Source organism: Acanthochromis polyacanthus, chromosome 13 (assembly GCF_021347895.1).
Source record: "Acanthochromis polyacanthus isolate Apoly-LR-REF ecotype Palm Island chromosome 13, KAUST_Apoly_ChrSc, whole genome shotgun sequence".
NCBI classification, from domain to species: Eukaryota; Metazoa; Chordata; class Actinopteri; family Pomacentridae; genus Acanthochromis; species Acanthochromis polyacanthus.
This window is the reverse complement of record NC_067125.1, coordinates 5,716,910-5,742,705: the sequence shown is the minus strand read 5'-3', so window position 1 is coordinate 5,742,705 and position 25,796 is coordinate 5,716,910. Positions and strand designations below refer to the sequence as shown.

The following is a 25,796-nucleotide window of genomic DNA, read 5'->3' as shown; positions in this document are numbered from 1 at the left end:
GTGGCAATTCTCTATCACACGTATAAATTTGTTACCGTATTGAACTGAAACGTGACTTTAAAAATGACATCAAGTTTAATCGAAATGGGAATATACATCAGTAAAATTACAGTTGTATTTATTCTCTAAAGCACTCAGTCCCATTGAGTTCCAATAATTATAATACAAGCATTGTCACAGTTACAACAAAAAAAAGCACTCGGAGTGCAGGACTCCGCCAAGGCTGTTCAGTCGTATCATTTCTGACGGATGAAATTTAAAAAGGAATGTGTGGTCCTCAGTGGTGGATTTGTAGTAGGATCATGGTCATGTGCTCGTCAGCAGGCAGCTGATGTAGTGTTCTCTTGTTGTCATGGTTACAGTGACGCCGTGCAGCTATCTCGCAATGATACAGAAATCTTTAACAAATCCATATCTATAAGCTGCGTTACTCCCAAAATCTAATTTCCAGGTCGTTGTGTCATTTCTGACCTTCCCTGAAAATTTCATCCAAATCCGTTTGTCCCTTTCTGAGTGATGTTGCTAACAGACAGACAGGTGGACAAACGTACACCGATCGTCACATAACTCCACCGTGGTCTTTGGCGAATTAATAAGCCAAAATTTTTAAGGATCCATTTGGTCTGTTTTTTCTTTTCTTTTTTTTAACTGTTGCACTTAATTTTCTTTTCCTGTTTTACTCCGATTGATCGGCAGCACGTCTTCTTCTCCGTCAAGTGTGTTTTCTGCTTTCTTTTTGTCCCTGCAGTATTTTTGCTGTGACTGTGAGCTCCCGTGTGACAGCAGGGAACCAGGAGACGTTATGTGCCCTGATCCACGGCCTCACACAGCCCGTCTCTCTGAACATCACCCTCAATACGGACTTTGGCAACAGTGTCATCCTCGAGGAGGAAGTCGAGGAGGACTTATACCGCTGCTTGAGCTTCCAGGTCAGACTCCACATGTATATGTCAGGGTAGAGACTGCGATTTGGTAGAGTTGGAGTCTCTACCAGTAGAGATTACGATTGTAATCTCTACCAGTTGAAACTCCAATCCTACCAGTATTCCCGTTAGTGGAATAATGTCACCACAGCAGTTTGAAAGGAAACATCCAACACCTGCATATAGTGCTATTATGCGATTTATCTTATCAATAACCAAGAACAATTATACTAGAATCAAGTGGACGCAAACCAGAAATACCATTAAATATTGATATTTTTGGTTTCAAACTGAAGTGTGACTTTAGTTCAGAGCTGCACCAGTAGGCAATGCAACTTGAACTGAATTGGAGTTTCTACTGGTAGAGATTACAATCGCAATCTCTACTGGTAGAAACTCCAACTCTACCAAATCGCAGTCTCTACCCTGGCACATACGTACATTTTGACAAGTGGCAGACAGACGTGTGATATTTCAGGTACAAATGAAGAGTTTATTTGCAAAAACAGATAACTCCATCTTTATAAATTTTCAGAAAACTTGTTTTTTTGTTTGCCTGAGTTAATAATAATAATAATGATGATTTATTTTTCTCTTTTTTGTCATGTTTTCTACTCAGTCAAATCCACTCAGCTTCAGTTTTGTTGATATTATATCAAGTAAAAAAACAATAAAAAAGTTTTCTAAAAATTTATTAAAAGGGAGTTATCTCTTCAAATATACTTTTTTTTTTTGTAGTATTCACTTCTAGGTTTTTAGTAACAGTGAAGTAGAATAGAGCAGGGCTAAACTTTTAATGTTTGCAGAGATTAAATGCATCCTTGAGGTTTCCAAGCATAACATATTTCCTCTCCTCTTCCTCTTGCTGCGCATTTAGAGTAATGGCACAAATCTTGGCATAATTATGTACCTAATTATCCAGCCGGCGCCATGACTGAGGCTGTCGACACCAGTGGGTCTCTTTAAATGACTGCTCTGGTTTCTGTCACACCGCTGCTCGCTGTTATGCAACCTTCGGGTCTTGCTCCATATTGATGTGGAACGACCCGCCGACCCCAATCAGCTCTGTGACAATAGCGCTTAGTTTCACTCGGTTCCCCAGTGTTTGGCTGTGCTGCAGGACTGCTCTGGCATTTGTCTTCCTGCAACTAAACAAAGACCGCTTTCTGCCAGAGGCTAGCCATCTACCTGCATTCCTCCACAGAACACCCACTTCCCCTTACTCTAAGGCTCCCCACACACATCTGAAAAAACACCCCTTTGAAATTTTTGGAAGTGGTTCCAGCCCCTGTTATGCAAGAGCAACTCCATTAGCAAGTGAAAACATATGCTATACAAGGATGACGACATTTCATAATTAACCTCGTGGAAGAGGCCTGCTGTTGCTCAATATCAGCGGAGCTCTGAAGGGTTTGCTTCCAAGCCGTTGCTCTCCACCACTTCAGGGGACAGACGTTTCAGCAGAAACACTTCAAAGAAGGATCATTTAGAGAAGTGCTCGCCAGCTAAGCACAAATTGTGCCTCTGCATGAAGCAAGTTTTAAAGCGTGGCCCTCCTTCCTTTCTTCCTTTCTCTCATCCTGAACTTTCAAATATCTCCCAGTCCTCTGTGACAGATGTTTGCTGGTGTTGCAGGTCCCCACAGTGCCCCGGAGGACTGTGGCGAGCGTTCAAGTCACAATTCAGGGTGAGAACGCCTCACTGGGCAAGAAGACCAAAGTCCTCGTGGAGCCTCCTGCTTTCATCCATGTCGTCCAGACTGATAAACCCATCTACAAACCTGGGCAGACTGGTAGGTGTCTAACGTCATGAATTCAGGTGCTAGTCGCTAAACCTGCTGCTGCTCGCTTGGACGATGTCTGCAGGCGTTGCATCTTCCTCCTGTCTGCTAGAATGACTAATACTCTGCTGTTCCTCTAGCACCCGTCGTCTACTCTGCACTACTTACCAATTCAGCTGTACTTGCATAATTTTGGACTACTTTACTCCATCTGCATAATGCTGAGCTGCGACTTGACAACTTTAGGAATTATGTCTGTATTCAGTGCACAGAAGCACGGTGATTCCTCAACAGTTCTGGGTAGAGACTGTTTTTATCAGCTTTATAAAATATCACGCGCAGAAAAAGTGTTTTATTTCTGTTTGTGTTGCCTTTTTATGTATTTGTTGTGTGTGTAATGTTTGGGACAACGCGTTTTTGATTGCCTGTAGTTCTAATGCTATTATTGTGTCCATGTGAAAGAAACAATTTAGATAACATTTAATGAATACACCTGCAATTACGCACAAGAGCCACACACACTGAATTTAGTTTTTGCAAATTTACAACACCTGTCCATTTGAGACAGTAGTTTGAACAGCTGTTCACTGGTGTAATGAAAGGGTTATTCCACCCACTTAATTTAACACATATTCCACAGTTGATGTCTTTCAAGTTAGGAAAGACGGTTTGACGTGGATGCATCAGAGGCAGACAGAGCATGGCCCCATAATGCAAATAAGGGTTTGTTACGTTACCCATATCAGCAAAACATATGTCAGAAAAAGATTTAGTATCTTTTGAATACACTGCGAGACCCTGCTATATCCAATCCCATTTTGTAGTGTGCAGAATACTTTTCTGTCCATTCTGACCCCAAATCCTCAGCACCAGTGGGGGACGCGTCACAGTGGCTCACAAGGCTGAGCTGAGAGAACGCACAGACAGGATATTTTAGCCTGCAGATGGCAGTGGATGTGTGAACAAGGCGGTCAAAGCTTAAGGCAAATGTTATGATAAAGTAGTATATCCCAGTTGTGTGCATGCCGCGTACAACCCTACACACTTTATAGTTTCAGTAGGCATGTGTTCTGTCTTCAGTGCAGGGTCAATGGATGTCATCAGAACCCTCCTACCAGGAAGCACCTACGTCTTTGCAACACAATTTTAAAGTCTATAGGCCAGTCTCCAGCTGACAAGAAAAGACATCCTCACATTTAAAATGAGTTCATCATTAAAAGGCCACCACAATCACTGCTACACATGAAAACTGACGTGGTTAGCACAGAGAACGGCTTGATGTAATGTCTCCTGCTAGCCTAGCCGCGCTAGACAACCCACAGCAATGAATTTAATTCTCTGCCAGGGTGGGTCTAGTTACCCTCCATAAGGCTCGAGGCTGGATTCTCCTAAAACTGGCCGGACGAATCACCATGAAGTGTAGAGTCAGAAGGAGGGCGTAACTAAGTGACGACAGAGGCGCGACGATTCTGACAGAAACAACTAGCCTAGCCGCGCTAGACAACCCACAGCAACAAATTTAATTCTCTGCCAGGGTCGATAACAGTCGTTGAGCTCCATTAGCACCAACTCTGAATAATCTTTCTGTTACCATGTCTGTAATATACTTGAGCTTCACCCATTGACTGTACAAATAAGGCTTCACCGAACTGCCGCATCCTCTGATTTCCGGCGCTCTAGGAGCCTATTCGTTGCGCTGATTGGTTGTATACCTACCCAATTGCTGCAGAGGGATTTGATAGACAACCTTTTAGCCCGCCTCCCTCCCTGTCGAGCATGTCTAGACCCCTGTGCCTTCAGAACATGGGTCTAGCAGGGCTAGGCTAGTCTCCTGCAGCTCTGGTGCAGTTTTTATCAGGTCTGAGGTAAAAAAAATAAAATCTTTAGGGTTGTCACAACTTGGGATTCTGAGCTTCTTTTTTTTAATGCTAAGGGTTTTTACTGAGCAGAGGGAGTCCAACAAATATGGTATTGCATAGCACTGCATTATGGGAAATATCCTTTTTTTCAGATATTGGATCCATACGTGAAATGCGGATCAGTTTGCCTTCTGTAATTTTGACTTTTCTTTTTAAAAATCTCTTTCGTATTGGCGTTAAAGTTCGGAATTGCTGTATTGTGTCTAATGACTTTATTTCTGTACTGTTACGTTCTGCCACTCTGTCATCTTTTGTTGTAATCTTACAGAATTCATCATCACCAGGAACTTTTGCAGAATTGTCTCATTGTAAAAACACTGTGTGTAGTAGTTTGCTGTTTTCCTATTACCTTTCCTGCTCTACACTTACATACAGACTGATTACTTATTCCTTCCTTTTTTTTTTTTTAAAGTCCAGTTTCGGATTGTCTCCCTTGATGCCAATTTCATCCCCGTTAGTCGAGTGGTGAGTTCCATCTGCTTATTTTTTTCCTGTTAAGACCATGTGATAATTATTGTGTGACGTGCGTAGAGCTTTCAACCAGTGAACTTTCTAATCTGCTGTGATTTCCACCGAGCAGCCAGTGAATCTGAAGAGCGAGGTCTATTTTGGTTCAGAGGAGTGGGAGGTGAACGGAGGGCTGTTTGTTGATTTTGGAGACAGCGTGGGTGTGAGGCGCTGTGTGGAGTAGTGTGATAAACATGCTGTCAGAGTTCATTTGGCGCACACTGCATTTGACCCAAACATCTGAATCAATACCAGCTCAAGGCCTTTTCCGTTTGTGATGAGAGGATGAAAACATGACTGCACGCAGTAAACGTAAAATCCATTCAGATATATCGCATGAAAGTAGCTTGCTGGGAAGAGGTGAATTGCATCAGCTATAATGAAGACGTCACATTATGCATGTGCTTGTTTCAACACTTTATGAGCTGGAAACACCAAATACTCGAACCCAAAATGTTTTTTTTTTTTTTTATGGCTGTTGTCTAATTAAAATATTCAGTGTGTTTTGCATGATTTTAGACTGCCAAAAATGGGCCAGTGCCAGGTTGAGACTGAACGATGTTTGTCTGATGTGACAGTGGCTCTATCAAATGAAGTGACTGTGGAGTCATAAATAGTTGCTGAGACATAACCGTCTACACTCTGATGCTTGATGCTTTTTCCTCCTGTGTCAGGTTGTCATTTGAACCTAACATAATACAGATACTATTGAAAGCTTTCCCAAATGTTTTTTTCTCCACATGACCAGATGATGAGATACTTGTCTAAATTATAGATAACATATTACAGATAATATATTGTGTGTGTATTTATATGTTGTTTGCATTATTTCACTTTATTTTGCTAGTGTCTGGCTGTCTATCTATACATGTACACCCACTGTCCAAAGTTTCAGGACACTGTCTCATTCAAATAAAGTAGAACCTGTCCTACAACTTTTGACAGGGGGTGTATTTCATCATATGGATGTGATCAGGGCAGGACTCTGATCATACATGTAAAGTTTCAGGCAGATTGGAGCATGTTCAGGACATTTACACAGCATTTGAAATTTCATGGTGAAGGATCAAAATTCCAGAGGCTGCCACGGACACGCCCTTTGACTTTGGAAAAAGATTTTAATAACTTTGGATCATTAAGGCCTCCTGTATGTACTGGCCCAATTTGAGGTGAATTGGAGTTTCCCCCTAGGAGGAGTTCGCTCTAGAAAAAAAATGAAAAATGGGCAAAATCTGACATTCAACGCAAAATAGCTCACTTCCTGTTGGGTTTGGAATGTGGCTGTCACTGACTTTTTTTGTTCAGCCTAATGTGCTGCATATGTGTACCAAATTTGGTAGATACACCCCCTGTCAAAAGTTGTAGGACAGGTTCTACTTTATTTGAATGAGAAAGTGTCCTAAAACTTTTGACAGGGGGTGTTTATGTACATATTTCTTGTGTGTTTTTATCATTATTTCGGTTTGGTACAGGTGCACAGTGCATTTCATTGTGCATCGTGCTATATATAGTTGTGTTTGTGATAAATAAAGGTCTTGAATCTTGATGTGCAGCTAATCAATTGTTTTCATTCGTTTCAGTACAAGGAGGTGGCGCTCCAGGTAAGAAACCCTTAAAATGCCACCCATTCATCTGCATTAGAAAGAAATGAGACCGTTTTCCTGAAAACTGCTGAATTGCTCCTTTTCTTTGTGAAGGGTTCATTTGGCATTTTTTTGCCTTTTTATTTGCGAGCATCAGAATAGAGGCAGGCAGGAAATGAGGAGGGAGAGAGAGGGTGTTATGACATGCAGTAAAGGTCCTCATGTCAAGTCAAACCAGCAGCACTGCACATTAGCAGTTCCAGTTGCTTTAGGTTTCACAGGCTGATGCATTTCTGAGTGAAAAGCTGCACAGGAGCTTTATCACTTCTGATGTGGCTGAAAGTAAGGGTGTCTTGGTGAGAAATTTATGGAGAGCAATGCATAAGAATGTTCAATAAACAGAAACCGCTTGCCAGCTAAAATCCTCGGACCCTGATGTCTCCTGTCCAGCTACAAAAGGCACTCGTCAAGACAGATTTTTATGATGTATGTTGGCTGGTCACCCCAAATTACATTCATGTACCCCTCTGACAGCTTATTACAGATTATTCAAGCAACGGTTAGAATGTGGAACACATAATGTATAATTGAGGGATTTTTGAAGTCCATGGGATACATCTTGTAAACATTTTTATCAAAAGTTAAAAAGTTGTTTTTCAGTGTTCATTATGATCATGTCTTTACAAATTCCAGAATTATTTATTATGTAAACAATCACTTATTAAAACCCGTTAAGGTTCAGCGGCCCGCGGGTGGCTCCGTTTTGATATCTGCATAAGCATTTTTCGAAATAGAACGACACTGCCAACTCGATGATAGAAACATTATACACCGATGGAAAGCTTAGATTCTCATGAATCCGCTTTCAGATGTGATTACCACAGCGGGTAATATAAACACATTTGTCCGACAAACAACGATTATCCATCCATCCGTTCTCTGTACACGGCTTCAACGTACACAGCACGACCCACATTTGATAACCTCATGAAACCGTGTTCATTTTTGATAGTTATTGTCAAACTATCTGTGTAATACACCTGTCACTGAAATAGGAAATGCTCTTTTAAGATTTCATAGAATTTTTTGCACCAAGTTCTTTTTATAATGTTGAATAGAATCTTTTTAATTTTTCACCTTTTTGTGCCATCAGCACTGTCCAGTTCAGGGTCACTGAGATGAACCACCGGAAAGCTACATGTAGACTGGGTCATGAACAAAAATTTAAGCGATCAGTGTAATTTAAACGATGCAGTAATCTGATTACAATTGTACACACAGCACATTTAACATCATACAGAATGGAGCAGCCTTCAAACGTGTGCATTTCTCTTTGATGTATGCAGGATCCCAATTCCAATCGCATTGCCCAGTGGTTGGACAGGGCCCTTGTTAGCGGCATCCTCGACCTGTCACACCCCATGATACCTGAGGCGGTACAAGGAACCTACATGATCACTGCCTTAACAGACAAAGGAGAGGAAATATCTCACAGCTTTGAGATCAAGGAATATGGTGTGGTGCATAGTTTTAAACAAAACACAGAAATATCTCATTTACAAAAGTAATTACTCTATATGTGAGTTTTTAGCTGGGAGACCTCATTTCTGTTTCTTTTGCTTTAGTTTTGCCAAAGTTTGAAGTAAATGTGAAGCTGCCCAGTGTGATAACCATCCTGGATGAGGAGGCAACGCTTAGGGTTTGTGGAAAGTGAGTGTCCCACTTAAACAGAACAGTCTTGAGAATGGGATCTGCATTTGAGATGATCTAATCATTTCCTGCAATAACAGTCTCTGCATTCTTGTGTCATTTCCAACAGGTACACCTATGGAAAGCCAGTTATTGGTTCGGTGAAGGCAGAGTTTTGTCGACGCACTGTCCGCTACTGGTATTCACGTTCCGCAGGACCTGACATCTGCAGGACTTACCACTTGACTGTGAGTATCCCAAACGTAAACAAAATATCACTTGCTGTAATGACAGTCCTCTTTCACATATATGTATATATTTTAATTGCAATTTACCTTTTAATTGTCTGCTAGACGGATAAAAGTGGATGTGCTACGCAAACTGTGAATCTGACAGCATTTGCTCTCGACAAGACCATGTACGCTGACAATTTTCAGGTGTCTGCAGAAATGGAGGAGTATGGCACAGGTAGGCTGACTGATAGCCAGATTCAGTTCATGCTGTTAGCAGCACTAGTTCCTCATGGGTTGTAACCAAATGTTGACTTCCATCTAGGGGTCATCCTTAAAGGCAATGGGAGGGCCACCTTCAACAGCCACATCAGAACTGTCAGCTTTGAGGATGTTCCTGCAGCATACAGGCCTGGCATCCCGTTTGAGGGAAAGGTAATCAGTCTCATGAATGACCAGTCTGCTGTCAGCACTGGACAGAGATGTATGAATCTTTTATTCTGTAGCACTTTTACAGACATCAGCAGGATTCATCCCCACAATTATGCTATTGGGATCTTCTGACTTTTTCTTTTGCACTGCCTGTGAGGTGGAGATTTTTGGTTTTAGAAGGTTATCTTGGCATTTATCATTGCTATTGCTAAGGTGTTTGGTACAGATATCTATGGAGCCCAGGGAATGAATCCTCATGATTTTAATAGTTCCCTGAATTCAGTGCAACGCACTGCATCAGCAAGTCACTTTTGATGCAGTCTGTGAAGTATGTTAACATTTGCTAAGCTGATAGAGCTGAATGTTAGCTCACTAAAATAACCTGGTAAATAGACTACCATTCAAAAGTTTGGGGTCACTTAAAAATGCCCATATTTTTGAAAGAAAAGCAGTTTTTTCAATGTAGATAATATGAAGTGAATGATAAATCCAGTGTAGACATTGTTAATGTGGTAAATGACTGTTCTATGTGGAAACAGCTGATTTTTAATGGAATATCTCCATAGGGGTACAGAGGAACATTTCCAGCAACCATCACTCCTGTGTTCTAATGCTACATTGTGTTAGCTAATGGTGCTGAAAGGCTCATTGATGATTAGAAAACCCTTGTGCAGTTATGTTAGCACATGGATAAAAGTGTGGGTTTTCATGGAAAACATGAAATTGTCTGGGTGACCCCAAACTTTTGAGCGGTGGTGTATTTCTGGTAAAGATCAGCATGCTAACACTGTTGGCATGTTAGCTTGCTGACAGGCTAAGTAGCTCAAATCATTACTTTGTACAGGTTCAAGTACGGGCTCATAAGAGCTGCTAGCACACAATTGCTTGCTTCATTCACTAGTTTTTTTTAATTTTTTTATCCAAATCTAATGTACATTTTTGCTGAATTTTGTTTTGCTGAATTTCAAGAAAAAAAGTTTGTGATAAACGTCCATCTGATGTGCATCAAAGAATGCACAATTAGATGATGGAACTGAAAAAGCTCCAGTCAACACTGAAACTGTGAAAATGAATGGAAATGACAAACATCATGGAAACACAGCAGCTAGGTTGGTTTTATGTGCTACTTTAAGGGAAGTTGGTCTCTGACTGTGAAAGGCTGTAAGTGCTTTTTAAAGTGGGAGGAGGAGCTGCTGTTTTTTTCTTAACATTTAATAAAATAAAATAAAAGCAATATCCATCCATTCTCCATACACCGCTTTATTCTCAGACAGTGTAAAATACTCTTTGTCGAACAGTTTTAATCATCCCAGCACTGTTGCTGAGACATCAGATTGGTGATGACAGATAGCTCCTGAATAGATAAGCGTCAGTTATGATTGTCATGGAAAAGTAGCCAATCAGTGGAATGAAGACAGATCTGTAGCAAATGAACTGATGTAAATAGAGATTCTACATGAGCCTACAGTGCACAGGACAGATTGTAAGCTTTGTGACTGAATGTTTCTCACCTAAAGGACTTTTGAGTTTCATATAGATAAATGATTTGGGGGAAAATATAATTTTTTATGTGTCTGCAAAAATCAAACTTCTATTTTCTTTGCCTATTAGATTTAAAATGTGATAAAATATTACCACATGAGACATCATCAAAACATGTGATCATCACAAAAGGAGAGCATGAATTTGTCAAACCACTACCATGACACCTTCACCCTTGGGTCAGATGAACTGCAAAATGTACGAGGTGTGGCTATTGGACACTGAGACTGGGTTTTTATATTTAGTGGAGTCATAGTGGACATTTTAACAAGCCCTAAATGTTTCAGTCTGCTTGAACTAAATGATGAATTACAGCATTAATCTCAATATTTATCAGCTGCAAGTGTTATATCCCAAACTGAAGCCTTTGTGATTTGCTGTTAGGTTCAAATGTTCTTGTTTATTTGACATTGATGAGTTGTTCAGCCCTCGGTTTGTGTCCATCACCTAAATGAATCTGTGTAGAAAATGAGAAGGACTTAACTCCTGGATTTACTTTGATGCTCTGAAAATTTTGGTGAAAATTTGGAGACTTCATACCTCTGATGCAACCAGCACTTCAAATTCTACCTGACTGGATAGTGTGTGGATAGTTAGTAATAATAATTTAACCAAAGGATGCATCTTCATTCTTGTAATGGGTGGAAAACCTTCGATGATCAGTACCTTAAAGTTCACCATTATAGCAGGACTGGAGCACTGTAATGTATAATTGTTCCAGCAATAGAGAATGATGAATGTTTCATCTAGATGCATCCTGAAATCCTGCTCTTATTTTCTGATTTGTTTTACAGATCAAAGTGGTCGGTCCGGACAATAAACCAGCCTCCAATGAGCCAGTGTACCTGTCTGCTGGGGAGTTACAAAAACTAATGTTGACCACAGACGGGAAAGGTATGGCTTTGTTCTCTCTGGACACCTCGCTCTGGAAGGACAGCATCTACCTGGTGGTAAGCTACTGCTTTCTGTAGTGATTTGTTGTCTCCAAGGATATTTTAGTTTCAGTGGAGTCAATTACATGAAGGACTTTCCTTAACAACCAGTTCAGTATTCATCAGTTTTACCATCAAGATTGAATTAAACTCATACACCGATCAGGCATCACATTCTGACCACTGACAGGTGAAGTGAATAACACCGATTCTGTCTTCATTATGGCACCTCAAAGTTGATGTGTTAGAAGCAGGAAAAATGGGAAATGTAAGGACTTGATCAAGTTTGACAAGATTGTGCTGGCTAGAAGACTGGGTCAGAGCATCTCCAGAACTGCAGCTCTTGTGGGTTTTTCTTGCTCTGCAGTGGTCAGGATCTATCAAAAGTAATACAAGGAAGGAACAGTGGTGTACCGGTGACAGGGTCATGGACGGCCAAGGCTCATTGATGCATGAGGAGACTGAAGGCTGGTCCATGTGGTCTGATCCAACAGACCAGCTACTGTTGCTCAAATAGCTGAAGAAGTTAATTGTGGTTCTGATTGAAAGGTGTCAGAATACACAGAGCATTGCAGTTTGTTGTGTTTGGAGCTGCATAGCTGTAGACCAGTCAGGGTGTCCATGCTGATTCCTGTGCACCGCCGAAAGCACCAACAGTGGACATCAGAACTGGACCACCACAGCGCAATGGAAGAAGGTGGTCTAGTCTGATGAATCATGTTTTCTTTTACATCATGTGGATGGCTGGATCACTGTGTCTGCATCACTTACCTGGGGAACGCATGGCACCAAGATGCACTGTGGGAAGAAGGAAAGCCGGTGGAGGCAGTGTGATGCTTTGGGTAATGTTCTGCAGGGAAACCTTGGGTCCTGCCATCCATGTGGATGTTACTGTAACACTTAGCACCCACCTATGGCCATTGCTGCAGACCATGGACACCCTTTCATGGAAACTGTGTTCCTTGATGGCTGTGGCCTCTTTCAGCAGGATAATGTGCTATGTCAAAAAGCAAAAATGGTTCAGGAATGATTTGAGGAGAACAATGAGTTTGAGGTGTTGACTTGGCCTCCAAATTCCCCAGCTCTCCGTCCAATCCAGTGTCTGTGGGATGTTCTGAACAAACAGGTCTGATCCATGGAGGCCTCACCTCACAACTTCCATAACATTAAGGATCTCCAGCTAACATGTTGGTGCCAGATACCACAGCACACCTTCAGGGGTGTAGTGGACCCGTGCAGGTGTACTGTTTTGACAGCAGTGCAGGGACCAACACAATATTAGGCAGGTGGTCATAATGTTATGCCTGATTGGTGTATCTATCATTTCAAAGGTAGCCCACAATTGCCTAAAATCTAGTGAAAAGAGCTGACGTCAACGGATATAATCGCTGTTTTTTTTTCAAGAAATAAAAATACTTTCACCTTGGAGATCAGTTATTCCGAATGAAAGACACTCGTCTGTCCTTTAACGAGACTCCTGCTGGTCTCAGACTGGATCTTTTTACGGCGTCTCCTGCTCAATTTGCTGTGATTGTACTGTGTATTGCTCAGTTCACACTGGGATTCATCAAAGCCAGGTTTTCAAATTGAGCTCAAATGAAATGATCCCCGATACCTAAAAGACGCCTGTTTGATATTTAGATCCGACTGAAGGTATGGAAAGAGCTAGCAGCAGAGTGTAGGAAGGATGGAAGTCTGTATGTTGGTCATGTCTGGAAACTGGAGGTTTATATTGGAGTGAAAAAAATGGTCTTTGACCTTGTCAACAGGCGAGTTCCAAAAATACGACGGATCATCATCCATATGTGCATAATCTACGGAGACCAGAATACAGGTCAGCCCACCACCATGTCACACCATTCTACTCCAAGAGCAGCAGTTTTCTGAAGGTCATGCAGGTCAAAGGGAAGCTCTCCTGTGACAAAGATACAGCTGTGCGTGCTCAGTACATCATCCAGGGGGATGAGCTGAAGAAGGGACAGGAGGTCCTCGACTTCTTTTACCTGGTATGTGGTATAGGAGCTATTATCTATCATTTAACACATCCCTGGTAAATGTATTTACACTTTTAGAATTATATCTGGTCATATGCATCTGTTTGCAGTTTGTTTGTATTAACTGAATGTAGATAGACATCATATCACAGAGACTGGCTGTAACGTCCACACTGCACTCAGATCACACATCTCACCCACCTAAACAACAAACAAACAGGAGACGGGGTCTCAGCAGTCTTTTGCCAAAGAAATCAACAGAACTGTTTTTTTTTTTCAACAAATGTATAAAAAAAATGATAGAATTCTTCATCATTTATGTGTGAAACATATACTACCGTTCAAAAGTTTAGGTTCACTTAGAAATGTACTTATTTTTGAAAGAAAATCAGCTTTTTCTAGACATAGTTAATGTGGTAAATGACTATTCTAGCTGGAAACAGCTGATTTTTAATGGAATATCTCCATAGGGGTACAGAGGAACATTTCCAGCAACATCACTCCTGTGTTCTAATGCTACATTGTGTTAGCTAATGCTGTTGAAAGGCTCATTGATGATTAGAAAACTCTTGTGCGGTTATGTTAGCACATGAATAAAAGTGTTGGTGACCCAATACTTTTGAACGATAGTGTGCATGGATACATTTCTCTGCCTGCCTTGTTTTTCTTTATAGGTGCTGTCCAGAGGAGCAATTGTGCTAAACGGTCGTGTCCCAGTGACTGTTAAAGCAGGAACTGGTAAGCTAATATTTTTTGAACAATTAAGACAAATGCTCACCTTAAAGACTAAGCCTGGTAATGTTTTCAAACCTTAAACTTTATTTATTTGTATAGCACTTTTCATGCAGAACAACACAAAGTCCTTTACAAGAATTAAAAACAAAGAAGGCAATAAAAAAATACAATTAAAAAAAAAACAACAAAACAACTCTCCACCCTCCCTACATATAGACAGCCATTCACACACACACACACACACACACTCACACACCCACACAACATGACATCATCAAGACATGGCGAGGCACCGAGGAACACTAGGACTGAAATAAATAAATAGAATAAAATAAATAATGTAAAAATAAGTTAAAATAAAGGTTAAAATATGTAAAACATTAAACCCTAAAAGTACAAAGATCGAGTAATAATAAATAATAATAATAATAAAAAGCATAAGAAGAAGGGTTAAGAATTTTATCATTCTCTTACTGTCAAAGGATCCCATAAAATCGACCACAGCAAACATTGACTATGTTCTGCCAACAGGAGTTCTTCTCCATCTCCTGTCTCTGCTATAAGCCCCTTTTACCGCATGAGCACACATTTCAAGGCAAATGTAAAAATGGATTTGTAGCCATTACCAGGCCTCAAACCCTGGTCTTCCAGCCAAAAGTCCTGCACCACCATATTCTTTTATAAGCCAGAGTTTCTGAAGCCTAAAGAAGGTGCAGAAATCGAGCTTCTTCAGACCATTTTATTTGCTCAGTGATGTCAGAAAATACTGCATAAAAGATGTTTGCTTGACAGCCACAGAGACACTGGGAAAGACTGGAAGTACTGGGCCTACACTTTTAGTGTTCATCTTATCTGGGATTTGTTAACAATAGCTGAAAGATAGAATAAGTCCACTATTAGTCTTTATTGCCTACTGTCAAGTGCTTGAAGCTCATCACAAGTTGCCTGTTGTCAAGGTGGGCTTCAGGCTGACGTAGTACTTTATTCTTTGTACATGTTGGCAAAGCAAGAGAATATTGTTTGTGTTTTTTGTATTTTAATATTAATGCCATGCTGCTACATGTCACATCCCTTTGTCTCTCTGTGTTTCATGCCTCAGTCAACAAAGGAGAGTTGTCCGTACCACTCAGTCAGATGACAAATCTGGCACCATTTGCCCAGGTGGTAGTTTACACTGTGATGCCCAGTGGAGAGGCTGTGGCCGACAGCCTGGACTTCCCCATTCAGCTCTGCCTTAACAACAAGGTAGCTCATCACCACATTAGAAGAATACAGTGCAACTTGAATATGTAGTTGCGGGTGAAAAAGAATCACACGGACTGGACAATCTTCAGTATTTTTCCATCACTAGTAAAGTACAAAGACGTGTATTGTAGATTGGGAACAGACATGAGGTGAACGAATTCGATTTAATCTGCTGCCAAGCTAATAAATCTCCAACTTGCTGTCGCCTGTGCAGGTGTCTTTGAAGTTCTCATCTCTCCAGGAGCTTCCAGCGGAGAAGACCACACTGAGCCTCCAGGCTCACCCAGGTTCCATGTGCTCCGTCAGAGCGATCGACCAGAGTGTCCTCCTGCTGCAGGCTGAGCAGGAACTCAGTGTCGACTATGTATGACAGCAATCATCTGTGTCCAAACTTTAGAACTGGTGTTGTGTCAATCTCCCAGATGGCAAAAGTAGAACATGGTAGTAATTTATCCAGTCCAAAACTGCACCGCAATTTGGTTTTCCCTACAAATAAATGCTTTTTGGTACACTGTACATATTAAAATCATTTCAGTTTGGTTAAGCTCCCACTCAATGCTGACATATCAAACTGAGTACAACCCACATCATAGCCTGTTATGGTTCTAAATTTCTCAAATTGTACAGTCCCCACTAACCTTACCCTGTTTTACCACTAGGTTTAAGTTACTGATGGTAATATGGAATATATGTAGCATTGGAAATAGTCATTAGACCACTGCTCCCACCATTTTCTGCGTCTTCCTGTGTGATTTTTGGTGGAGCCACGCTGTGTTCTCTTAAAGTTTTAATCAACTGCTCTTTTGCTGCTTTTGCTGATTCAAAGCCAGTTAAAAATGGTTCATCTTCTCATTACGTTGCAGTTCTGTTGCTGAGTGATGCTTTAGCTGGAATTCTCTGTTGACTCAAGATGTGCAGCTTAAACACAAATGAATGGTGACAAAAACTGTTTTCAGCCATCCAGTGTGGATTTTGAAAAATAAGACTTTTTCAGAAGATCCCCTTATTATTTAACTACTCTGATAAAATGTAAACGACATTATCAGCGTTAAAGATTTGTTGTGTAGACTCGTAAAGAAAACAAGCGGCCTGATAGCTTTCCTCTTAACAGCATTTTGACCAGTTAGGATTGAACATAAAAAATGTTTTGATTACAGCTTGTCTTTTCAGATTCAGGTGACTCCTGTGGACTCTGCAGGTTTAGGTTTTTACATCAATATCATCATTTACGCGAGTGTTTCTGTGCAGATGTACAGCCAGCTGCCTGTTCAGAAGCTGTCGGGTTACTCCTACGAGGTGGACGACTTCGAGCCATATCCCTGCTTCCGCATGCCAGTACCAGAGCCAGAGATTGAAATCGCAGCAGCACCAGCAGCACCAGCAGCACCAGCAGCACCACCAACAGCAGCACCAACAGCAGCACAAGACAGTGCTCCCAAGTTTCGGGCACTTAATCGAGGCTCACGATCCGTCTTCTTTGGAAATTCTGATCAGAAGAATGATGTCTACAGCATCTTTAAAGTAGAGATTTGTCTTTTTTAATCAGCTTCAGTAGATATTGGCAGTAATAATGATCAATAATTTGCATCAGACTGTAAATTTAGACGGGACTATGCATACTTTGTATTTGTTTTTCCAGCAATCTGTCCAACTCCATCATCCCTGTATCTGTCTGTTTTAACTTTACCAGCTTTATGTCTGTCCTCTCTCTTTTCCTGTCATTGCTGTGACCAAGTGTCTCTATTCTCTGTTGCTTTGGATCCGTCTCTCTCACCTCATTTCTATCTCAGTTTTCACTTTGTTTTCAATCTCTGTCTCTGTTAATACCAGTTAGATTTCTATTTAAAGCAGAGCACTTGAGTTGAAGAATTGTCCTCTGTGTAATTCTGTGTCATCTGTAAGGATGGAATGGTATATATCTTATGGCTTCTCCTGTTTCTTTCGCTCCCCACTTCTAGGAAATTGGAATCAAAATCATGACGAACTCTGATGTGAAAAAACCTCATGACTGCCGTGAAAGAGCCTACGATTATATCTTATTTGATGCGGGTATGTTTTATAATTGGTCACGGGTATTGTCTGTTGAATATATGCTCCGTGATAACTACCTTACCAGTCACTGTAATATGGAGGCTTATTAATTGCAGCGCCGGCGGGTGGACGTTTTCATTCTCCTGATGATCAGCTTGCTGGAAACACCAAGGAGACTATTAGAACACACTTCCCTGAGACCTGGATCTGGGAGCTGTTTTCTGTTGGGTAAGTATGCTTGTGTACTGATTTTGTTTTTATCCTTGTGTTCCTAGATGTCGTAGACTCTCCTGTTCCTATGGCCTTCAACATGATGCCACAGAACTCTGGTGGTGTCCTGAGAGAGAAAGAGGAGGAGAATAAGAAGACCGTCAGAACGTTCTTTCCTGAGACCTGGATCTGGGACCTAGTTCCTGTGGGGTAATATGTCACAAGATATGAACAAACCAGTGTTTTTTCTCAGGCGTTTGTGCATTTTGAACACTCCTGGAGTCTGTGTTAACAAGAACGATGACTTTGAATCTTTCAGTCTATAAAATGTTAAATAAAGGTTCATTTTCATTCATTCCAATATTCCAGAGACAAAGGTCACGTCTTTAGATTGTTTGTTTTGTGTAATCGATACTCTTGACACCCTGATTATAGTACAGAAGTCTTGTGTGTGCAGAAACCAAAAGTGTTTTACCTTTAGTCAAAAACTGGGTTCACGTAGAACACCATCACTTATAAGAGAAGCTTGTTTATTGAGAGTGGAAGTTATCATAAGCTTATAAATGTTAGTTGTTTTGTTTTTTTAACACCTAACCCTTTATTTTCTCCATGTAATATATATTGATCTGTTTATAACCACATGAGCAATGGTGGTCTGTAGGGCTGGACCCGAATATCTGAATATTCGTTCGCTACTGCGGTATCTGGATATTAATTGTGGTACGAATCCCCCCCCGCACCAGTCGGACGTTACCGGTCGGAAAGAATATGCGGCGTTACTGTCTTCCCTCCGCCTTCGTGTGATCACATAAACATACACATATGTCTATGTGATCACCCCCTTCTCCCCCCAGACGAAAACAGGAATATTCGGAGCTCGTCTCTTACCTTCGCCTTCGGCCCACTTCGGCTCATCCCGTTGTGTTTGTTACCACCACCCAAATGGCCGGGTTCCTGCCGACTCTGACGTCACGCTTCACTTCGTTGCATAAACACAAGACGAAAGGATCCAAGTACTCAGACTCCACCCCCCCACCCCCCCACCCCCCCACCCCCACCCCCGGACGTTACGGGGTGGAACGAATATTCAGATATTTGTCTTTAATAGGTCCCGAATATCCGGAGACCAGAAACCACTCTTCGGGCCAGCCCTAGTGTCAATGCAACACTTGTACAAAATGTCATTGTGATCTAATAGTGACTGAGATGTTTCAGACATTTGTGTTCCTCATGGGATGAATCACCACCTGCAACTTTTCTCTTATGCCATTATTGGGTTTACAGTTTTCTTTTTTTAATATGTCAGCGTGTCAGTGACATTAGACTGAAAGATCATACTAACTGTTTGACTAAATACTGCATTTTTGTGGTGGCTAGAATTGCAATGACATGGGTGATATGTGACTTTTGCTAAAGTAGAAGGTGAACATGCTACTTTTTTGGCTTTAGTGAAATATTATGTCACATCTGTGAAATGTGTCAGCATCTACTGGACACATTGGCACAAAATTTAGTTGATGAATCCTACTGACCACAGTGAGCCTCTTGACCTTTCTTCCAGTGCCAACCCTGCGGTTGAAAATGGTTTTGAGGTAAATGTCTCCACAGCCATTAAATGGATTCCTAAGAAATTTCCCTCCCTATTCAGCCCTAACCTTTAGATCAGATTGAAGATACTTTATCAAACTTTGCAGCTGTTGGGCCTGCTAACTGGTTGCGTCTTCCATCGTGGGCCTCTGTAACAGTGTTGTTAGAAGTTATTTTGGGGTACAGGTGGGAAATACCTGTCTACCACTGAAGATGCTGTTTTTGATCCTTGCTAGAGGTATGTGCAGCTTGGTCATGGATTCCAATGAAGTGAATTAGCCAAATCTATTAGCAAGTAACATAGAGTAGTGGTCATATTAGAATGATGTTTACTGAGCAGAGAAAGGAGCTTTCTGTTATGTGCCACGCCCCATGTCCAAATAATGTCTCATGACCTGTCGATGCAGTTTGTCTTTCATGTTACTATTGTTTGTCTGTTTTACAGAGACAGTGGGGCAGTGGATGTGGGGAAGACGGTGCCTGACACCATCACTAAGTGGGCAGCTGGAGCGTTCTGTGTCTCCTCTGTGGGCTTTGGTGTGTCCCCCAACACAGGACTTACAGTCTTCCAGCCGTTCTTTGTCAGTCTCACCTTGCCATACTCAGTCATCCGAGGGGAGGTGTTCACACTCAAAGCCACTGTCTTCAATTATCTCTCCAAATGCATTATGGTAAATGTGCAAGTCCCTACATGTGCATTTTTTCAAAATGTTTCCCAAAACAATACGAAACCGAATACTCTGAAATGTGTATTTTCCCATACAGTACCAGTTTGGACACGCCTACTCGTTCAAGAGTTTTTCTTTTTTGTTGTGTTTTCTACATTTAAGAACATTGCCAAAGTCAAAACACTTGGAAATAGTACTAATGGAACTCTGTAGTATGCATAAAAAGAGTAAGAAAAGCAAAATATGCTTAAAAACGTGTTAAAAATATGCAAAAGCTTTGCACACTCTGAATTCTCTCAACCAGCATCATGAGGTCGTCTCCTGGAGCTTTGCCAACGATCTCAGAGGAGTTCCCACATATACTGAGCTCTAGCTTTTCCTTCACTCTGCAGTCCAGCTGTGGGCTGTATGTAAAGACGGACAAACCCTTCATGATGTCACCTACAGGCTTCCTGAAGACTGTTCTTTAAGCTCAGTGTGGTGGCTCCAGCCATCGTCGTATTGGCCGTCTGTGACTCAGATGAGTGAGGGATGGAGCAAGGCTGAAGTGGGTCATTCTCATGTGATGGTGCCAGCCTGCCACTCAAATATACTGTGTCCTTATTTATGCAGAACTTTAAGCCTTAATACAATATTTTAAAAAATCCAAAATTTATATATAAAAACAAATCCCCCTGGAGAGTTGTTATTAATAGGAAAATGAAATGTAGAGGCCAAAACTTTATTTCCACCAGCTGTCTGTTCTGATCTATGGGACTGACTCACTTTTGGAGCCTGCCTCAAGTGGACATTTGAAGAACTTCACATGTTGCCACTGAAACGTTTCCTCCACTAGTCGGGATCAGGGAATGCTGCTTGGGTGTGACTGATTCCAGACTGGATCGATGCTTGTGGAGGCTCGGCCATCCGACGCAGCACTCATCACTCTGCTTACACAACCTGGTATTGTGTTTTCACCCAAAAGCCAAATGAACATTTTCCATTAGGTGCAAACCAAGTGTGATGATGTGACACTGCCACATGTTGTAGCCATGCTGGTTCAGTGCTGCCTCGAATTCTGAGTAATGCTTCAACATTTTCACCTGCAAAATCCATGACTGATGGTGCTGGGGGGGGGGCATGCATGCAGGTACCCTCCGTTGATCTCACGAAGACACACATCTCACGTGTAGACTCATCAGACCAGATTTTCACATGTCTGATGTTCTACAATTCTACGATTTCATTTAGCAGACGCTTTTGTCCAAGGCGACGTACAACACAAGCAAGAATTCAGACATAAGGAAAAACCTGTAGTAAGTGCAAAAAGTGCAAAAAGTGCGATTGGTCAAAGGTGTTGCCATCAAGTTGCAGAAGAAGTGCCAACCCCCACCCCCCTTTTTTTTCCAACTTTGTCAGCACTAAATAAGTGCTGGGTTTTGGACCACCTGACTTATTCTACCTCTAAGGTGGAGTCGGATTAAGTGCCTAGGTTTTCTCTGAAAAACTGAGTCTTCAATTGTCTCCTAAAAGTAGAAAGGGACTCAGCAGAACGCACAGAGTTTGTTAGTTTGTTCCACTATTTGGGAACAACAGAGGAGAAGAGTCTGCTTAGAGATTTCGAGCCGTGCTGGGCTGGAAGCACCAGGCGTCTCTCACATGCAGAGCGAAGTGGGCGTGAAGGGGAGTAGACCTGGATCAGGGAATCCAGGTAGGCTGGGCCCGTTCTTGTAAATGATGTTCATTCCTGGTGGTTCTTGGTCCACACGCTGTTCTTCTTCTTCCTGGTCAGTCGTGGTTTCTCACTTCACTTCTACCATGAAGTCTGACTCATTCAGTTGATGCTGACATATATCTGCAGCTCAGACTCTGGGAAACACTGATGTAAACTTTGAGTCGGTGTTAACTGTTGATTTCTGATTAAATCCTCTGCAGCAGGGTAAACTCTTGGTCTTCCTTCCCTGGGGCAGTCCTCATTAGTGCCCTTACAGTGTTTGCAGCCTTTTTTCTAATTGCCCTTTTTTCTAATTTCATTTGAACAAACTTTCAAAGTTCTGGAAATGTTCTGGACTGAAGGACTTCTGTATCGTAAAGAGAAACTGTTGGTCCTCTTAACTGAGCAGTTCTTACCATAATATACAGCTGAATAAAACTATTTCTTGTATACCAATGCATTATTGCTTAATGCAATATTATTCTAATGTTTTATAGTTTTAATATTGTTAGTCAATATGTGTAGAAAATAGCAAAAATGGAGAAAAACCCTTGAAGAAGACGTATCTACACTTTAACTGGTGCTGTGTCTCATGGAAAGAGTGTTTTGCATACCTTGTTTTAAATGTTAGTGTTTCTGAGACGGAGTGTGCTTTGGTTCTGTCTGCAGGTGAAGGTAACTCTGGATGATTCTGACCAGTACACCTTTAGGAACTGTGACGGCTGCCACTACACTATATGCCTGTGTGCCGAAGAGAGCAGGACCTTCTCATGGATTGTGACTCCAACTGCTCTAGGTATTAACATGTACCTGATCAGAAATAATGCTGGCTCTGTTTCATTTGCAAATATTTTAAAGCCAATCATGTAAGCCAGTCAGTGTTTCCCTCTGAAAAGACACGGACGGCTTTCACCCTTAGTGGACGTTCCTTCACTGGTCAAGGAATGATTTTTTTTTTTTAAATTTATTTATAACCAGACCGGAAGATTTTTAAAACAACAATGAATTAAAATGCTTAACATTTACTAAAAATACAGATGGAATATCACTGAAAACCATTTATTAACAGACTTTATCACTACATTAGCCAGTCAATGCATACAGACTTCAAATTAGATCATTTTGCTACAAAAAAACATATTGTTATTTATGTACATTTACAAGTAATGTCCATTTATATTTTTAATAGAGATACTTACCCACCAGGATAACTTGCAATGGATAACTTGCACCCCCTGTCAAAAGTTTTAGGACACTTTCTCATTCAAATAAAGTAGAACCTGTCCTACAACTTTTGACAGGGGGTGTATCTACCAAATTTGGTACACATATGCAGCACATCAGGCTGAACAAAAAAGTCAGTGACAGCCACATTCCAAACCCAACAGGAAGTGAGCTATTTTGCGTTGAATGTCAGATTTTGCCCATTTTTCATTTTTTTCTAGAGCGAACTCCTCCTAGGGGGAAACTCCAATTCAGCCAGTACATACAGGAGGCCTTAATGATCCAAAGTTATTAAAATCTTTTTCCAAAGTCAAAGGGCGTGTCCATGGCGGCCTCTGGAATTTTGATCCTTCTCCATGAAATTTCAAATGCTGTGTAAATGCCCTGAACATGCTCCAATCTGCCTGAAACTTTACATGTATGATCAGAGTCCTGCCCTGATCACATCCATATGATGAAATACACACGTGGACAAAATTGTTGGTACCCCTCAGTTAAAGAAGGAAAAACCCACAATTCTCACTGAAATCACTTGAAACTCACAAAAGTAACAATAAATAAAAATTTATTGAAACTTAAATAATCAAAATCAGCCATCACTTTTGAATTGTTGATTAACATAATTATTTAAAAAAAAACAAACTAATGAAATAGGGCTGGACAAAAATGATGGTACCCATAACTTAATATTTTGTTGCACAACCTTTTGAGGCAATCACTGCAATTAAACGATTTCTGTATTTGTCAATGAGCGTTCTGCAGCTGTCAACAGGTATTTTGGCCCACTCCTCATGAGCAAACAGCTCCAGTTGTCTCAGGTTTGATGGGTGTCTTCTCCAAATGGCATGTTTCAGCTCCTTCCACATATGTTCAATGGGATTCAGATCTGGGCTCATAGAAGGCCACTTTAGAATAGTCCAACGCTTTTCTCTCAGCCATTCTTGAGTGTTTTTGGCTGTGTGTTTTGGATGGTTGTCCTGTTGGAAGACCCATGACCTGCGACTGAGACCAAGCTTTCTGACACTAGGCAGCATATTTCTCTCCAGAATGCCTTGATAGTCTTCAGATTTCATCGTACCTTGCACACTTTCAAGACACCCTGTGCCAGATGCAGCAAAGCAGCCCCAAAACATTACTGAGCCTCCTCCATGTTTCACCGTAGGGACAGTGTTCTTTTCTTCGTATGCTTGGTTTTTGAGTCTATGAACATAGAGTTGATGTGCCTTACCAAAAAGCTCCAGTTTGGTCTCATCTGTTCAAAGGACATTCTCCCAGAAGCTTTGTGGCTTGTCAACATGCATTTTTGCAAATTCCAGTCTGGCTTTTTTATGAGTTTTTTTCAGCAGTGGTGTCCTCCTTGGTCGTCTCCCATGAAGTCCACTTTGGCTCAAACAATGACGAATGGTGCGATCTGACACTGATGTACCTTGGCCTTGGAGTTCACCTTTAATTTCTTTGGAGGTTGCTCTGGGCTCTTTGGATACAATTCCAACGATCCGGCTCTTCAATTTGTCATCAATTTTCCTCTTGCGGCCACGTCCAGGGAGGTTGGCTACTGTCCCGTGGGTCTTGAACTTCTGAATAATATGAGCCACTGTTGTCACAGGAACTTCAAGCTGTTTAGAGATGGTCTTATAGCCTTTACCTTTAAGATGTTTGTCTATCATTTTTTTTCGGATGTCCTGGGACAATTCTCTCCTTCGCTTTCTGTTGTCCATGTTCAGTGTGGTACACACCTTTTCACCAAACAGCAGGGTGACTACTTGTCTCCCTTTAAATAGGCAGACTGACTGATTATGAGTTTGGAAACACCTGTGATGTCAATTAAATGACACACCTGAGTTAATCATGTCACTCTGGTCAAATAGTTTTCAATCTTTTATAGAGGTACCATCATTTTTGTCCAGGCCTGTTTCATTAGTTTGTTTTTTTAAATAATTATGTTAATCAACAATTCAAAAGTAATGGCTGTTTTTGATTATTTAATTTTCAATAAATTTTTATTTATTGTTACTTTTGTGAGTTTCAAGTGATTTCAGTGAGAATTGTGGGTTTTTCCTTCTTTAACTGAGGAGTACCAACAATTTTGTCCACGTGTGTACACCCCCTGTCAGAAGTTGTAGGACAGGTTCTACTTTGTTTGAATGAGACAATGTCCTAAAACTTTGGACAGGGGGTGTACATTAGTCAGCAAGAATCTAAATTCATTTTTCACCACTGAAAACAACCACCAATGCTGGACGATTCTAAAACATGTTCCATCAGAGGAGAAAAGTATTTATCTGTAGACATTCACATCTTAAATATGGCCAGGAAAGATTTATAGAGAGGATATCTCACTGCTGTGTTTCAGTGGATAAAATGTGTGTAGAAGTGTGGCTTTAATGATGCGGTTGAGACGCTAAGATCTCTGCTCTGCTAAAGTCCTGACTCAGCCTCGCTCCTCGTCAGAATCAGATCACCATTTTTGTGGCTGTGGATTGAATCTAGGTTTTACAGAAATCCTGTCAACTAATAAACGTAATAATAAACAACTGAAAGGGGCTTAAAACAGAACCTCAGAGTGGAAGTGCTGTCCTACCTCGGTCAGAAATGAAAAACAATGTGATAATGCTGTGATGTAGGGTGGATTTATTGACTAAGCTGTGGAAGGAAACTAAACCAGCCACAATTTTGATATTTTATTTGGAGGTTTTATCTTCTTTTATGTGGAATTTTTGCCATTTCTCTTTTGCTAGAAAGCTAAATATCTTCTGTTGATCTGTTAGATAAAACAGTTTAAAAATGCAGCTGTTGGTTCTTAAAAATGAATCGGATTTTGGTGAAATTTATCACAATTTTGTGACATTTTTTAGATTCAAAAAATGACAGC

General features: G+C 41.0%; 1 protein-coding gene across 2 annotated transcripts in view; it reads left to right on the top strand.

Annotated features, from left to right (window-relative positions):
• Window positions 1-25,796, top strand: part of LOC110964240 (alpha-2-macroglobulin-like protein 1) — a 50,592-nt gene that overhangs the window by 4,586 nt on the left and 20,210 nt on the right. Inside the window, exons 2-20 of one of the 2 annotated variants that reach the window (XM_051957538.1) lie at window positions 749-929; window positions 2,559-2,715; window positions 5,035-5,087; window positions 6,710-6,730; window positions 8,059-8,227; window positions 8,338-8,422; window positions 8,532-8,649; window positions 8,755-8,869; window positions 8,957-9,066; window positions 11,400-11,555; window positions 13,307-13,543; window positions 14,206-14,269; window positions 15,366-15,511; window positions 15,726-15,875; window positions 16,760-17,032; window positions 17,470-17,560; window positions 17,659-17,770; window positions 19,785-20,010; window positions 22,370-22,496. In XM_051957538.1, the coding sequence (XP_051813498.1) occupies window positions 749-929; window positions 2,559-2,715; window positions 5,035-5,087; window positions 6,710-6,730; window positions 8,059-8,227; window positions 8,338-8,422; window positions 8,532-8,649; window positions 8,755-8,869; window positions 8,957-9,066; window positions 11,400-11,555; window positions 13,307-13,543; window positions 14,206-14,269; window positions 15,366-15,511; window positions 15,726-15,875; window positions 16,760-17,032; window positions 17,470-17,560; window positions 17,659-17,770; window positions 19,785-20,010; window positions 22,370-22,496 (2,591 nt within the window). Of the gene's footprint in view, window positions 1-748; window positions 930-2,558; window positions 2,716-5,034; window positions 5,088-6,709; window positions 6,731-8,058; window positions 8,228-8,337; window positions 8,423-8,531; window positions 8,650-8,754; window positions 8,870-8,956; window positions 9,067-11,399; window positions 11,556-13,306; window positions 13,544-14,205; window positions 14,270-15,365; window positions 15,512-15,725; window positions 15,876-16,759; window positions 17,033-17,469; window positions 17,561-17,658; window positions 17,771-17,817; window positions 17,963-19,784; window positions 20,011-22,369; window positions 22,497-25,796 lie in introns of both variants that reach the window. The other variant, XM_051957537.1, reaches the window with a different exon arrangement.